Here is a 13,945-nt window from a genome sequence, read left to right as displayed (position 1 = left end):
AAGAAGTGCACGCTAGTTATGCAAATTTAATATTTGAAGTGCTACCGAAAGATACACATTACACTTATTTGGGTTTCAATAGAGCTCTGAAGGACACTGTATAGCAATGACAGGGAAGTTTCTGTTGGGTCTTGCCCCCTCTCTAGTGGTCATTTGTGTTACTGAGCTTGGTAACATTACAACTGCAGAAGAAAGTGCTTGACCTCTGTTCTCTTTAACATTTTAGATATGCCACAGAGGATAATAGAACAAGGCTGAATTACACTTTGAACATCTGAGTTTTCACATTAAAGCGCTAATCCAGAGATGTTACAGGTAAAATATGATTTTCATGCACCATATATCCATAAGTGTGGGGATCTCAGCAATGCTCCAGGGATAAAAAAATACAGATCAAAATGAAACACTTACATCATACATAAGTCTCCATTGGTTCTTGTACCAAGACACCAGAAAACATTTTTTAAACATCTCTAAAACATACTCAAAGCTGTTAGTAGAGCGCCATGGCACGACGATCGGTGTCCGGCGTCAACGAGGGATTTGACCACCACTGCACTGCCTTTTTTCAACAAACAATTAAAGAAAAAAACATGGCTCTGTGCTTAAAGTTCTTCCAGGTAAGCTTTCATTTCAAAGCAGCAACATGTAAACATAGCATGTGAATAGGCAGCACTTTTCAAATCACTAGTTTTTCAATACAAAAATAAATTTGAAGTGTTACCTCTGGTTTTCTAGATTAGTGAAGCTCTACATGTTCGTGCCACATCCACGCTGCCTTGCATACATGGATTCAGTCAAAGATATTAAAGTAACAGTGATACGACGTCATGAGTCCATAAATTGAGGTGTGCGTTAAGAGGCACTATGTGGAGGGCTCTGTGGTTGTATTGGGGCTTTGGCTGGGGGCTGGACTTGATGGGCAGGAGTTCTCCGGACTGCCAGGAGTCCGTAGGTTAGTTTTCCGCTTCCCGTTCCGCACTGTAAGTTCTTCTTTGGCCTTGAATGTTAGAGGCACAAAGCCATCTGCATCTGCCACAAGTACAATCCACAATGGACCTGGAAAAATAACAAGACTATTAGGTAAGCAAGGCTTTCGCTACATCTGAGTTCTGTTTAATTACCCACATGAAGTGTCAAACCACTACAAAATGTAGCTTGTGACAGCTATTACTTGCTGGACAGGACAGTAAGTCTTTGCAGCAGCAACAAAACACTTTGCACATTAAATAGTACTAAGCAGCTTTTGTTTAAGACCTTGTAATCTGACCTAGGATTTAAAATCACTTCCAATTATAGCTTACGCACGTTAACAGAGACAATGCTGCAATGTGTTATCTAAGATCGCACAATAAAAGGTGAGGTTCTTACTCAATTAAAATGCAATATGAAAGGGTTACGTAAGGGTTTAAAAAGAGTGAGTTCCACTTGGACAACCTGTCTGATGACTTCCAGGGAAAGCACATCACACAAGCTTGCTGAAAATACTCACAGGGGGAGACCTTCCTAAGAGGCCTAGAAGGAGTTTAATTTGTCAACCCTGCACACACTACTCTCACAACACAGTTAATCTCACAGGCAATGCGACGCAGGAGGTTTTAAGAAGGCAGCTTAGATACTTCTTCATAGTAAAGACAAACCGGTTCTAAGGTTTAAATGGATTGAAAGCAATTAAGTCTTGAAAGTAGTATAGAGTTTGCCACTTATCAGAATGGAGGCCAAAAAAAGTACAGCGTTTTATTTATGAACTTGACAGGCAGCACGTACCGTACATCATCTCCACAATGGTTAGGTTGAAGAGGTCTTGGAGGGCACGCAGACACAGCCTCCCATCACACAGCAGCACTGGCCTGCGCTCATCAATGAACACATTTTCGGATAACTGTTTCTGCATGTACACAAAGAAGGACGAAGTGAAGAATTAATCAAATAAGTCACGATAAATGCTGTTGTAACAGTTAATAAATATATTTATTTGATACCTGATAATTAAACACCATAATTGCACTTTTCATTTGTAACACATTAAATGACTTCAGGTACTGTAGAATCTGAATGGGGTTTCCCCACCCCCTAGCTACGGTTATTATCCCTGCACAGTCAGTTAGAATTACAAAATGTAGTGAGTAAAACTGTACCTGACATGTGACATTGACATAGGGGGGTTCACACGCATTGGGGTAGACACTCGGGGCCTTCTTGCCATTCTGGGTATAGTCTCTGATTTCTGCCAGGCACTGCTGTACATCTGCAAAGCGCGTAAAAAGCCTCTCCATGTTTTGAACCAGCTGCTCCAGCGAGCGCTCCCTGGCAGGGCCCGATGTCTTTTCAGGCATCGGCAGCGTCGGATCTGTGTGAAGCTTGTCCGACGGCTCGAGGCGAGGAGAGCTGGCCCGGCTGGAGTCTCTGCTGGCCTGGCGGCCGGCCACCATCAGGTTGGTCATGCGGTTGACGTGGTCCATATCGAAATTCTCCACTGCGATGGAGGAGGCACTGGACAGGGCTCTGTCTGATGCTCGGTCAGAGAAGTCCACAGAGCTGGTGACGGGGCTCGGCTCGCCGCTCCTCACCTCCTCCACCAGCCTGCGCCTGTTGCCTGGTGAGCGAAATACTCCCCCTCCAGGCAGCACCAAGTCCTTTATCCCTGAGCGCTCCCTGTCATCCTTAGATAGGTGCTCCGAGTGCCTCCTAATCCCTGCGCAGAAATTAGATGCGGACTCATGGTTGTGGGCAGAGGGGGATGGTGCAATAGGAGTCTCTCCATCGTATATCAACTCTTTGGCTAGGAGATGAAGAATATATTTATCTGTGTTAGAGGACGGAAGGAAGACAGGGTCATTGGACTTTTGCCGGCCCACCATCAACAGCAGCATCTTGTCATTGAGGAAGCAGACTCCTTTGGGCCTCTCATTTGTCTGCAGAGAGATCTGCTGAATGTTCGGCATAGCGGAGGCCGTGATGCAGTACACGAGCACCATGTTGCAGGTGTTGGAAGCCACTGCGACTGTGGAGCCACGTGGGTCAAAAGCCACAATGTCCGGTACCAAAATCCCAGGAATGCTGACTTTTCGGGAGGTCGTGACTTTACGCTCATAGGTGACCAGGATGAGATGCGAGGAGTCCTGGCCAGAGCCTGTCATGGTGTCTCGGCGACGCAGGTGAATAAGTGGGCTGGGGTCAGAGCGACGGTGCCTCGCCAAGAGGTGGGTGAGGTCAAGAGGGCCTGAGCTGGGGATGTAGGACCGCTCTGATTCAAATGATCTTCGCCTCGAATCCAGAAGGCTGTCATCGTCCGGCACGCCCACTTGCGAGTTGCGGCCATGCGGGGAGTCAGGCTCTGTCTGCATGTCGAAAGCTATGCCCGCATTTAACCCACAGATTTTATCCAGAGGCAGCTCTGTAGCCACAGCTACTTGAGCCTCCCCCGTAGCTTCGATGGCACAGATGTAGCCTCCCACGTCAAAGATGGGGCAGAAGGAGCAGGCCACCAGACTTTTCTGGATGTCGTTCCAGATGTAAGAGTGAAGAGCACTGCCTATAGCCACCACCAGGCGCGTACCATCCTTAGTCCAGCATGCACAGTGGATGAGTCCACTACCTTTGATGTCTGCTTTGGTTCTCCTGTTGTCCACCCTGACAGAAAACAACACGGAGCTGTCCTTCTTTGTCAGCACAGCCAGAATGTCCAGTTTAGGATGCCACACGCAGCCTTGGGAGAGCAAGGGGAAAGGCTCGCTCATCTCACAGGTTTGAGTGCACAGCAGCTTGTTCTGCTCGAGGGCACTGAGCTGCAGTTGCCACACGGTAACATGTTTCTTGTGCTGAACAGCCAGCAAGGCAGGGGAGTCCGAGCAGCACAGCGGGCCCCAGAAGAGCCCAAAGACATGCTCAAACTGCCCGATAACATTGGTGTCCCCAAACTTCACCTCGCCATTGATGAAGTAGAGAGTGGTCAGGCAGACCTGCTTGCCGTCCGTCCATGCTATACCGTGCACAGGGTGGATGGCTTGGTGTAGTGTGTTGAGACCTGACCTAAGAAGCTTTGCCTTCCCAAGATCCATCCTGGCAGGTGCTAAAGAAACTTGTTCAAAGAGAAAAAGAAAAATAATAGGACTCAGAAAAGTAACATTGATGACAGAGACCTGTGTCTGATCTGAATGGGTCCTGCACAAACAGTAGCTACTGCTACCTATGCAGATTAAGAACAGAAAAAGCCTCTCGCCTGTCTCCTTCCAAGTACATGCCTTAATCTGCCTGAGCTGAGGCAGTGGTGACGAGCAATTATAGCTGCTTACGCCTGAATGACCTTAACAACGCACAGGTCCTGTGAGGGCCTCAGGGAATTAACAATACTATGTGTTGAGTAGGAGTGTCTCATCACAGCATTTAGTGTTAACATCTGGTAAAACTGACCTGATCACTACAGGTAAATAAAGGAGGAGGTCCCAAATGGAGATGTTGTTCCTCATCAAATGTCAAATGTCAAATGAATAAGACAAAGAAAATGGATATTAAAATATTTGCATGAGTTAAATTTACAATTGACCATTTAATGCTGGAACAAACTTGAACATGTAAGTTAAATCAGAATATAACAAATGTCTGGAGACGTTATAGAAAATATCAGAATACTACCTTACTGAGAAGAGGTTGTGAGTAAATGAGAAGGATATAAACGTTGCCACCATTATGAGACGCAGAAGTTTTCCCAATTCATAACGTTAACCTTATTCACTGGAAATTGTTATAACTTAAGCCTTTATATTTAGCAGGCTAACTAGCGTAAAAATCCACACAAACGTAATTTTACGTACCTTATATAACCACAGGCTCCTCATGTGTAATCCGTGTGAAACACTAAAAGTGGGGTCACATCTATGAACACACTTTTCACCGGAGTCTCTAACGTTCAGTTGTATTTGACTCGGAAGCAAAACTGACTGACGTTTTCGATGCATTATGGGATATGTAGTTAAATTATGAGCAGCTTGTTTTTACTTCTTGCCAGTTTAAATTTAGCCCTGAATTTACCAGCTGCGATATTGAAGTGATGTACACATTCATAATATTCAATAATATTCTGAAATGGGCTATTTTGCATACTGAGTAGGCTAAGTTAATTAAGTAATTTTGATGCTAATTATTTTTTTAAATGCAGAACATTTTTACTTGTAACAGTGGGTCTTGCTATTTTTACTGGTGTAAAAGATCTGAGTACGTTATCCACCACTGTGGAAAGTTGGCACAACCGCGGTGTGGCGCTGAGGATTTGACAAGGCTGAAGACGACGTACGCGGCGGAGTCGTACATCTCGACGCTGCCTCGCTACGAACTGGGAAATATCTTGGCTGTGTGACGGTTGGCTGTAGCTACTGCTCGGCAGTCGTCGGTGAATGCATGGTTTCCACCGATATAGCCCGACTTGTAGCCGCAAAACGGGTAACACTGGCTGTCGAAGCGTCTTTTTTGGCTGTATGTGTTAGAGCTCATCTTTGAAGTAGCACAACCATGGGTGTGGAAGTCGAGACAATATCTCCCGGTGATGGTAAGTTGATTTATCCTCTTGTGTGTGCTCTGATGCGGGGGTGGAGGTGGTGTTGGGGCTCTGTAACGTTAGTTCCCCGGAATGAGTTCAAATCTTGTTAAATGTCAACATAATGCACATGAAATATAAAGTTTATTGCTGTGGAAGCTACGGTAATATACTCGATAGATAGAAAGCAATTTATAGTAGTATTCAGTTTGTAGGGGTCTGTAAACCCCAATTTTCACTGTTGTTCATCGTGACTGCACTGCATCTTTCTAGAAGTCTCCATATTTAACGTTACTGTTACTCTTAACGTTACTGTTAAAGGGGTTAAATTGAAATTGCTCACAAAGTAACTTGAGATTTGGCAGACAGTTGTTTCTCCCTGTGTAACGTACTAATACGTAATTAACCTAGAGGCAAGCATTTGATAGCCCCTTGCCCTGGAAAATGAAGTCTCCAGGCTAAGGTTTCAACATGAGGATGAGACAAACAGAGACATAGCTGAATTCAGTTACTTATATCTGCAGGCATATGAGAAGTGTTGCATTCCTGCCAGGAACACCACAGCAAATTTAACCCAGTCATTGTTAATCTACTAGATTAGCCCTGGCAGCCTCTGGAGCCTGCAAACACACAATGACTTGTTTTTTCTCTCTTCCTAACAGGAAGAACATTTCCAAAGAAGGGCCAGACATGTGTCGTACATTACATAGGTAACTGACTCTTTCCTTGCTTTTGGCAATCCTGTAACCTGACTTCTCTCCTGTCTCCTTGTTGAAGGAGGAAATTTGTCCCTATGTGTGTGTGTTTATTTTTAATTTACAATATCTGGAGCACAAACCTGGGTTCTGTTTGCAGCCCAGCTCGCACTGTTGTACACAGTCTACGAGACATGTATGCACCTATGTGTCCCGTACGCTTTCTAAGAGCTGGGGTGGAGCTGAAACCACACCCAGAAAATATGATTTTGCTTATGTCTAGTGGTGTCTGTGCCATTTTAGAGACTGTTGCAACTTGCGCCATGCTCTCATGTACACAAACACACACACACACACACACACACACACGCTTTCTTTATCCTGTTTGTCTCCTGTCAGATTGCCCAGTTTTGAGTCGGGGCAGTGAGACGCCGAGGTTGGGAAATAAATTTGGGTTATTCGATGCCCTGGGGTTGGCAGTCCAGACAACTAGGTCAGACAGAAAGTAAACAAAGCCTAGTTCACTTGTCATTCCGACTGTCATTGTCTGAGTGTCACAGTGTTATTACATGGTTTTAAAAGTTGTCGCATGCTCCTTGGAATTGGCTCTGTGGCAAACAGGTTTGATTCAGGTGTGTGAGTATTATTGTATTGTGTGTGCTTGTATGTTTTTAGTATATAGCCAGTTCTTGCTTCTCCCTCCCATGATGGTGGGGATCTCCTTTTCATCATTTGAAATGGGCTCCCGCCGTCGTCTTTGTCTATCACGGTATTGATTACTTGGCTTGACTAACTCTCTTATAGTGTTTGGTTTCATAAAAGAATTTCGGCATTGTTTGACTAGCTTGTGTGTGTGTGTGATCATATTCAGAAGGATGCAGGCCAACTCTGGAAAACAAATGCTGTGTTGTTCAACTTTTTTTGGGACAGTGGAAAAAAAGTAACCAGATTTGCCTTCAGGCCAGATCTCTGCAGAGATACAGTATCTCAGTCTGGAGTCTTGCACAGTCGGGGTTTGATAGTCTCTTGGTCTTTGCCTGGTGGCCTGGTTTCCTTCTAACCTACAATTAGGCTTTTTGGTTAGTAAATTAGCAAAAAATAAATAAATAAATAAACAGATACAGAGTTTTAGTCTCCATCAGCAACTCACCCTCACGCTTATTATGTTAACCTAGTGTAATCTAGGGAGTGAGCAGTATACTGGGATAGTCAGCCAGTGTGGGTTAGTTATCCAGGAATTTGTATGTAAGATTACACACTAACTTTTAAGGTCAGAACGCCCTAGTAAAGACAGAGATTTTATTTAAAAGCTCAAATACAAGATTAGTTCAAGATCTAATAAAGAGATAGCACTGGTCATAGCGGTTAGCTGTAGCTCGGGAACATAAGCCTGCCCAAGCCATCCAGCTGGCTGTGCAGTGCAGAGCCACCCTGCCTTTGGTGTCAGTTTTCCAGATAGCAGAGCGAAAGATAAACAGTGAGGCTAAGGAGGGAGAGATTTCCCCAATACATCATGGGATTTGAAGCCCTTCCATTTCCAGCATTTAGCATTAGGGAGCCTCATCCTCCCCGCTCTCACTGCTGTGCCCATTTTGATCCTCACTTTCACCTGTGGGATTTTAAACGTGCAGACACACACACACATGCCAGAGCGCATAGACACGTGGAGACGAGACTGACCCCCCACTCTGACTTTGGTGAGAGTTGTGGTTGCCCAAATTAGCAGAGGGCTCACGAAGAGGCCAGGACAAAGTAATTAGAAAAGCTGCTCACTCTTTCACACACATTCTTGTTTCTGACACGGCTGAGTGCGAGTCTGTCTGCCTGGCAGCAGCTCTGTCAGTAGCACATCACAGAGACCAGCATGCTGGTGTGGGTCAAGCTGGCCTGAGATGCGTTATCATCTATTTTACGTTTGGATGGTCTGTGTGTCCAGAAGAAAAGCAGAAGCAGATCTGAACAGGAATAGGAAGAAAACTTGGGTTTCCACAGACTGTGACATTAAATAGCCTTTTTCGTTCTCCGGTGATAAGACGCATTAGCTTTGGGGCCAACAGGCTCACTGGATATGATGTCAAGCCTAAATGTGGACGTAATTCCTTACCATGTTTGAGCACCAGACTTCACCATGAAACGTGCTGAAGTTGAGACGTAACGGCCCTTGGTGTGTGACACAGAAATAGATAAGAGACTGAAACACGGGGTTGTATGTCAGGAGATGCCAAACTCGCCTTCCAAGGCAGAATGTTGTGATTGAGCTGCTGCTATTTATTAATTTATACTGTTTAACATATTAATTCTTTAATAATGTAAATATTGTAAATACACACTCCTTTATAGTTTTCTTTATATCTTATATTTATACTCTCATATTTATTTACTCTTTATTACTAAAGAGGTACTTTCTATTATTATTTTCTATTTTCTATTCCTGATGCCTCGATAAGTGTGCAACTGTGACAAAAGAATTTCCCCTCATAGATCAATAAAGTATTTCTGATTCTGAGTGCTGTGGGAAGTGTTCAATCCCAATATCACAGATTAAGAGAAGGCAAGAAAAGAGTTGGTACAGATTCTAAACTGTCTGGGACACACAAAACAAATCCTAAATCAGGTTGAGCTCTTACTGAACTATGGCGTCTAGGTGTCCCGGTAGGGGAATATTGAGTTGTCTTCAATAGCTTGCATTCAGAATATCTTCTTGCAGCGCCCTGACAGAAAAGGTGGGAGAGGAGAAGTAAAATGACAGCCGTGTTATAGCACATGAATAATTATCAAACAGCCCATATCTTGTTCAGAATTGTCTCTTTTATAATAATGATAATATTAGAGTAACATTTAAGCCATTGCTGAGGATACTTTTACCTTCTCCAGCAACCAATTTGCTAGTTATTGTCTTTGCTGAAAATACTCATAATTACACATCGCACCTACTTCCAGTTTATGAAGCATGAAGATTTAATTCTTTCCACTGAGGCGAGCATGCTTGCAGCTGTGAACTGCGGCAACACATATAAGTTTGTCATAGACAAATGGCTTTACACGCATCTTATTTCATCCACACTTGGGCCAAGGGGGTTGTTGTGCTGGCAGCCGTCCTAGACGGGGGCGAGACAGGATACAGTAAACGGAGTAAAAATAACCCCACCCCTGTGCACCGCAGCTTTCTGCAGGTTTGGCCAGAGCACTACCAAGTGAAAGCCTTTCATGAGGAGAGAGTGTGGGAGCCAGCCTCAGGAAGGGACGGGTCCTGCTTTAGTTTTGCAGATAACCCACCCATGCTTAGCTGTCCAAAGAGTGATAACGGAGAACTGATACAAGTGTGGAGTAGTTTTTTTTTTACAGTCTGAGAGCCATGAGTGAAACATGTATGTACCTGTTTAGCCTAGCTGTCTTTATGTATGTTGTAGCAAGAATTTAAGGTAGCATTACATAGACGTTCAGTATGTTGCACATGTACAGTGTACAATGTCAAACCATGCTGTCACTAAGTGAAATACTGGAATCCATATTTCTCTTTAGAACAACGCTTCTGTGTATTTTTCCTACATAAAACAAGGAGCAGGTTCTGTTTTCTCTGTTGTTTTTTTACTCTAACTGGTTTAAGCCAGTTGCCAGTGTGTACCACAGTCCTTGCTGTTGTTAAACCCTGGCCGGTGCTGAATTTTCCAATTAGCTCGGAGTTGTTAGCTGCTTTTAGCGCAATATGGACAAGCTTTTACCAGTAGAGTGTTAAGTTTTGAGATGTAAAATGTCTCCTTTTGCGCTAGCTGGTCTCAGAACACCCCAACCAACCAGTGTCCAGGATATGATCCCTCACTGGCTTCCCACGCGTGAACATTGCCAATCAGTTTTTCCTTGCAAGTCGCAGCTGCCATTGCCGGAAACTGAACCCGCTTTTCTGCAGTTGATGCAAGAAGGCCTTGCCTCTGTGCCACTCGAATGGCCTGTAGCAGGTGGTATATTCCTTGGTGTGTGCACTTGATGACTCCATGGATGGACCAAGCCCAGGCCGCTGATATCTGATGGAGCTACTAAGTTTAGGTTGGAATGAAAGGGGAGAAGCAGTACAGTACCAACATTCATATGACCAGACACCATTGCTAAACTTCAGTTAGCGCATAACTTTAAATGCCAAGAATTTACACTTGCTGAATTACGACAGAGAAAGATAAATCAAAGCACCATCACTGAGCAACCTCCAAAGTGCAAGTGGATGTTATGGAATCTTTTTCGCGTGACGCCACTTTGACTGCCTGCAAGACTGCGAACTGGGTTTAAAAAGTTCTATGTTCATACTAGGGGTGGACACTCAATTTAGAAACAGTTTAGTCATACAATAAGATGAATGGAACATCTGTGTTTTTCTAATGCAGGGAGTGAAATGCCTGAACGATCCTGAAGGTCCTGATCCCAGTAATACCACAAAACACAGATATGCAGCAGTGCCCACAATGGACTAATACAACCAGATTAATTAATTAATTTTGCACAATGAACTGTTGACTACTGACATGTTAAACATTTATCGCATAATAATGTATTTCTCCCTGACAGCTAGGTATAATGTAGGATATTGAAGATTAAACACTCTATATAAATTGGTCTCTTTATACAGATTGAGACTAATAATGTAACAAAAATTAATTTACCATTATTTTGATGACAATAATCTTCATTTGTTGTGTGGCTGTGTCCTGTGTATAACCATATTTGTAAATTAGAATTTGTTTTGATGAGCAAGCTGCCATTAGTCTTCAATAGCAGTCCCGTACAGGCACCGCACCACAGTGAAAATTCTCTATATAGTGTTTGCTTAAAGTTAGATATCGCCTGTTCCACAAAAATACATTGTGCACAGAAAATAACAAACTGTCCTGAAGCCTGCTTTGTTGTGTTGACTTGCTTTCTTGGACGCCAGAAGGGTCAGAAAGTTCAAACGAGTTATCAGAGTTGCAGAACGTTGCTTCAGATGGCAACTTTGAGTCCCAGAAGGGTAAGTGGCAAGGGGAGGTCAATGACTAATGAAGTGGGGGCCAGTGTCTCTGTGCCTTTTAGTAGCGTTTAATGGCCCCACTGTTATTATCATGTCTAAATGCCCGGTCAGTGTTCGGAAGGAGCGCAGTCCTGCACTGCTCCGCCTTTGTTACCCGTTTCTCCCTGTGGTCTAGATACAGGCAAGCAACGGCCTAGTTAATTTTAAAAATAATCCACTAAACCAGGCCACTGCTTCCTGATTCACATTCCCTTTGTTCATTTGGGTAATTGAAACGGACCCAAGATCCAGATAAGAGGCCCCGCCAGAATAATTCCTCTGACTGGAGCCAGCACTGCTTTATGTCTTTAATTTCAAAATGCCTCATTCCAAAAACATTAGCTACTGAGGAAAGGGCGTGCAGCGATGTGGCATCACACTGTGATAACTGACGATACAGATGTGAAAAACAGCCCAAAAATAATTGTGCAATTGTCTTTATTTTGTATCGGATCACCAAAATGGGCCGTTTCTGAACCACACGCTTCTCTACTCTCTGAATTGTGTTAATGTAATTTGTTTTTGGCAGGCATGCTGCAGAATGGGAAGAAGTTTGACTCCTCTCGAGACAGGAACAAGCCCTTCAAGTTCAAGATTGGACGGATGGAGGTCATTAAGGGATGGGAGGAAGGAGTAGCACAGGTAAGAGGGGAAAGTTCAGACAACATAGGGCTGGGCGATATGGCCGAAAATGCTATCACGATGAAACATTTCATATCATTCGATACCGATAATTATCACAGTAAATGTCACATCATTATTTCTTTCAAGTTTAAAGGCTGATTTTTGCCCCTGAGTGAACGTTGAAGAAACAAGACAGTTGATGGTGGTTTTAAAGCAAGTCGCTGTGTGTTGATTTTTATGCTGAAATGAACAGAAACCAATGGCCCTCTCAAACGTAGGAAAACAGTAAAACATGTATCTCAAATTTTGTGGAGTTAGGTATTTCAGTTAACAATAAAGCTGATTAGACTACTGCTCAGCTTGAAGGTGAGTGGAGCCATGCTGGAAATTACATGAAGTCACCAGTTTCCTTGGACCAATAAGAATGATAATGGGCCTTTTTATCAGGAGACATTTTATGGGAAACCACGGGTGTAAATAATAAAATGAATGATTGCTGAATTTAGTTAATCTGCTGGAGTTTCATGGTCCCGGTATTGTGCATGCTGGCTCATTGTCACTAGGGATGGGCTGATTTTCAAACCAGTTTGATAGCCAAATACCTGATCAGACCAGTAATACAGAATTTTACCACTAGGTGTGGTGACTTTTCCGAGCCTAACATAATAAGAGAACCCATGGAAGATGAGTCTTCCCCAACACGTTCCTGCGAATGTTTCACGATAAAAGCCTTGTAAATAAAGTGTTTATGTCCACTGAAAAGCTAGAGGGCTTTTAATTTAAACGGCCAACAATTTTAGTCATGGCTACTGCTGGACTAAGTTTACTGTTTTATGTTCCAAAATGCAAATGCTACTTTTTGTTAGTGTTTGTAATCTGTGTAATTTGTGTCTGCTTAGAACAATGAGGTTTCTGTTGTTGTTTTTGTGCTGACTTATAGTTTTAACCATTTTTGAGCCCAGCTGAAATTTTCTACTGCGTTTCTGAGTTCTTGTCGTCTGTGTGGAATGTCATTAAAGGGTTGACATGGCAGAGAACTGCTTCTTGTCTCTTTAATTGGCCAAATGGTTCATATGAAATCAAACCGGTTGAAACTCGTACACCAGACTGTCTCGCAGGGACACTATGCCTTCAGTAATGTTATTGTACCTGTACCTGTAATGTACCTGTGTTCTGTGAAAACATACTCAGTTATGTTTTCTTTTTCTCCTGTGTTTCAGATGAGCCTGGGCCAGAGGGCAAAAATCACCTGCACACCAGATATGGCTTACGGAGCGACAGGCCACCCCGGGGTCATCCCTCCGAACGCCACGCTCATATTCGACGTGGAACTGCTCAAGCTGGAGTAATGCCTGGGGTTAAATACGAAGGTTGACGGTTAATGAGGCCGCGTTCGCCACAACCTGTTTCCACAGGGAGACCATAATAGGCAGCTGCTTCCCACCGTCCACCTGCTCTTCTTTGATTTCACCAGTCTTCTTTAGTTCAGTATTTAAACGTATCTCTACTGCTGCTTTGTTGCCATCTTTTCATAATAGATACTGCAAGAAAATGTTCACCTCCTGCAAGACTTTTTCACACACACACACAACACAGTTTGGTTTCTGTTTGTTAGTCAGAGATGCTGTTTTGTTTAATTTAAAGTTGTAAATTTTGTTGTACCGTGAGGTAATCAGTCATCTGATGAATAGCCGTACTACATTGCAATCAAAACATATACTGCCTTACAGTTTCAACAGCAGAGGATGGATTCATATGTTAAAAGTACATAACTCCTTCTCTGTATCTTAACTGGGCATTATATACCACTGTCTGCATTGCCACTTTGACACAGGTTTGTCCTGCTGAATGCTCTGAATGATGTTGCTGTGTTTAGTATATTTTATATCCCTCATAAGCATTTACTGCAAGTATACCCTATCCAATCCAACCCAATACTGTACAGAACTATAAGAGCCATTGCTACTATGATAGTTTATCGACCAACTCTTGAATAAAAATGGCATGCACTGTGTCGAGAGGTCTGTGTCCCGTGTGTGATTTGTGAGCCAGTGATTA

At 43.4% G+C, this 13,945-nt stretch overlaps 2 protein-coding genes across 2 annotated transcripts; one reads left to right on the top strand and one right to left on the bottom strand.

Annotated features, from left to right (window-relative positions):
- Positions 1 to 6: 6 nt before the first annotated feature.
- LOC123977676 (WD repeat and coiled coil containing) lies at positions 7 to 5,072 on the bottom strand. Its single transcript, XM_046060563.1, has 4 exons — positions 4,815 to 5,072; positions 2,139 to 4,081; positions 1,768 to 1,888; positions 7 to 1,059 (listed from the first exon to the last, which is right to left on the bottom strand). The coding sequence occupies exons 2-4, from the start codon at positions 4,059 to 4,061 to the stop codon at positions 866 to 868; spliced, it is 2,238 nt and encodes a 745-aa protein (XP_045916519.1). The 5' UTR covers positions 4,062 to 4,081; positions 4,815 to 5,072; the 3' UTR covers positions 7 to 865.
- A 139-nt stretch (positions 5,073 to 5,211) lies between these two features.
- fkbp1b (FKBP prolyl isomerase 1B) lies at positions 5,212 to 13,907 on the top strand. Its single transcript, XM_046060564.1, has 4 exons — positions 5,212 to 5,545; positions 6,196 to 6,243; positions 11,793 to 11,905; positions 13,108 to 13,907. The coding sequence occupies exons 1-4, from the start codon at positions 5,509 to 5,511 to the stop codon at positions 13,234 to 13,236; spliced, it is 327 nt and encodes a 108-aa protein (XP_045916520.1). The 5' UTR covers positions 5,212 to 5,508; the 3' UTR covers positions 13,237 to 13,907.
- Positions 13,908 to 13,945: the final 38 nt, after the last annotated feature.

The sequence above is a fragment of the Micropterus dolomieu genome, linkage group LG10 (assembly GCF_021292245.1).
Source record: "Micropterus dolomieu isolate WLL.071019.BEF.003 ecotype Adirondacks linkage group LG10, ASM2129224v1, whole genome shotgun sequence".
Taxonomy (NCBI): Eukaryota; Metazoa; Chordata; class Actinopteri; order Centrarchiformes; family Centrarchidae; genus Micropterus; species Micropterus dolomieu.
This window is presented reverse-complemented; position numbering and strand designations above follow the sequence as displayed.

What these genes read in the sequence shown, in the direction of transcription:
- fkbp1b (XM_046060564.1), top strand. Translation starts at nt 5,509, where the DNA reads ATGGGTGTGGAAGTCGAGACAATATCTCCCGGTGATG. An exon ending in ATGTGTCGTACATTACATAG is followed by an intron (nt 6,244 to 11,792) that starts GTAACTGACTCT and finishes TGTTTTTGGCAG; the next exon opens with GCATGCTGCAGAATGGGAAG. An exon ending in GGGAGGAAGGAGTAGCACAG is followed by an intron (nt 11,906 to 13,107) that starts GTAAGAGGGGAA and finishes CCTGTGTTTCAG; the next exon opens with ATGAGCCTGGGCCAGAGGGC.
- LOC123977676 (XM_046060563.1), bottom strand. Translation starts at nt 4,061, where the DNA reads ATGGATCTTGGGAAGGCAAAGCTTCTTAGGTCAGGTCTCAACACACTA. An exon ending in ATGTCAATGTCACATGTCAG is followed by an intron (nt 1,889 to 2,138) that starts GTACAGTTTTAC and finishes GTGTACATGCAG; the next exon opens with AAACAGTTATCCGAAAATGT. An exon ending in CATTGTGGAGATGATGTACG is followed by an intron (nt 1,060 to 1,767) that starts GTACGTGCTGCC and finishes TTATTTTTCCAG; the next exon opens with GTCCATTGTGGATTGTACTT.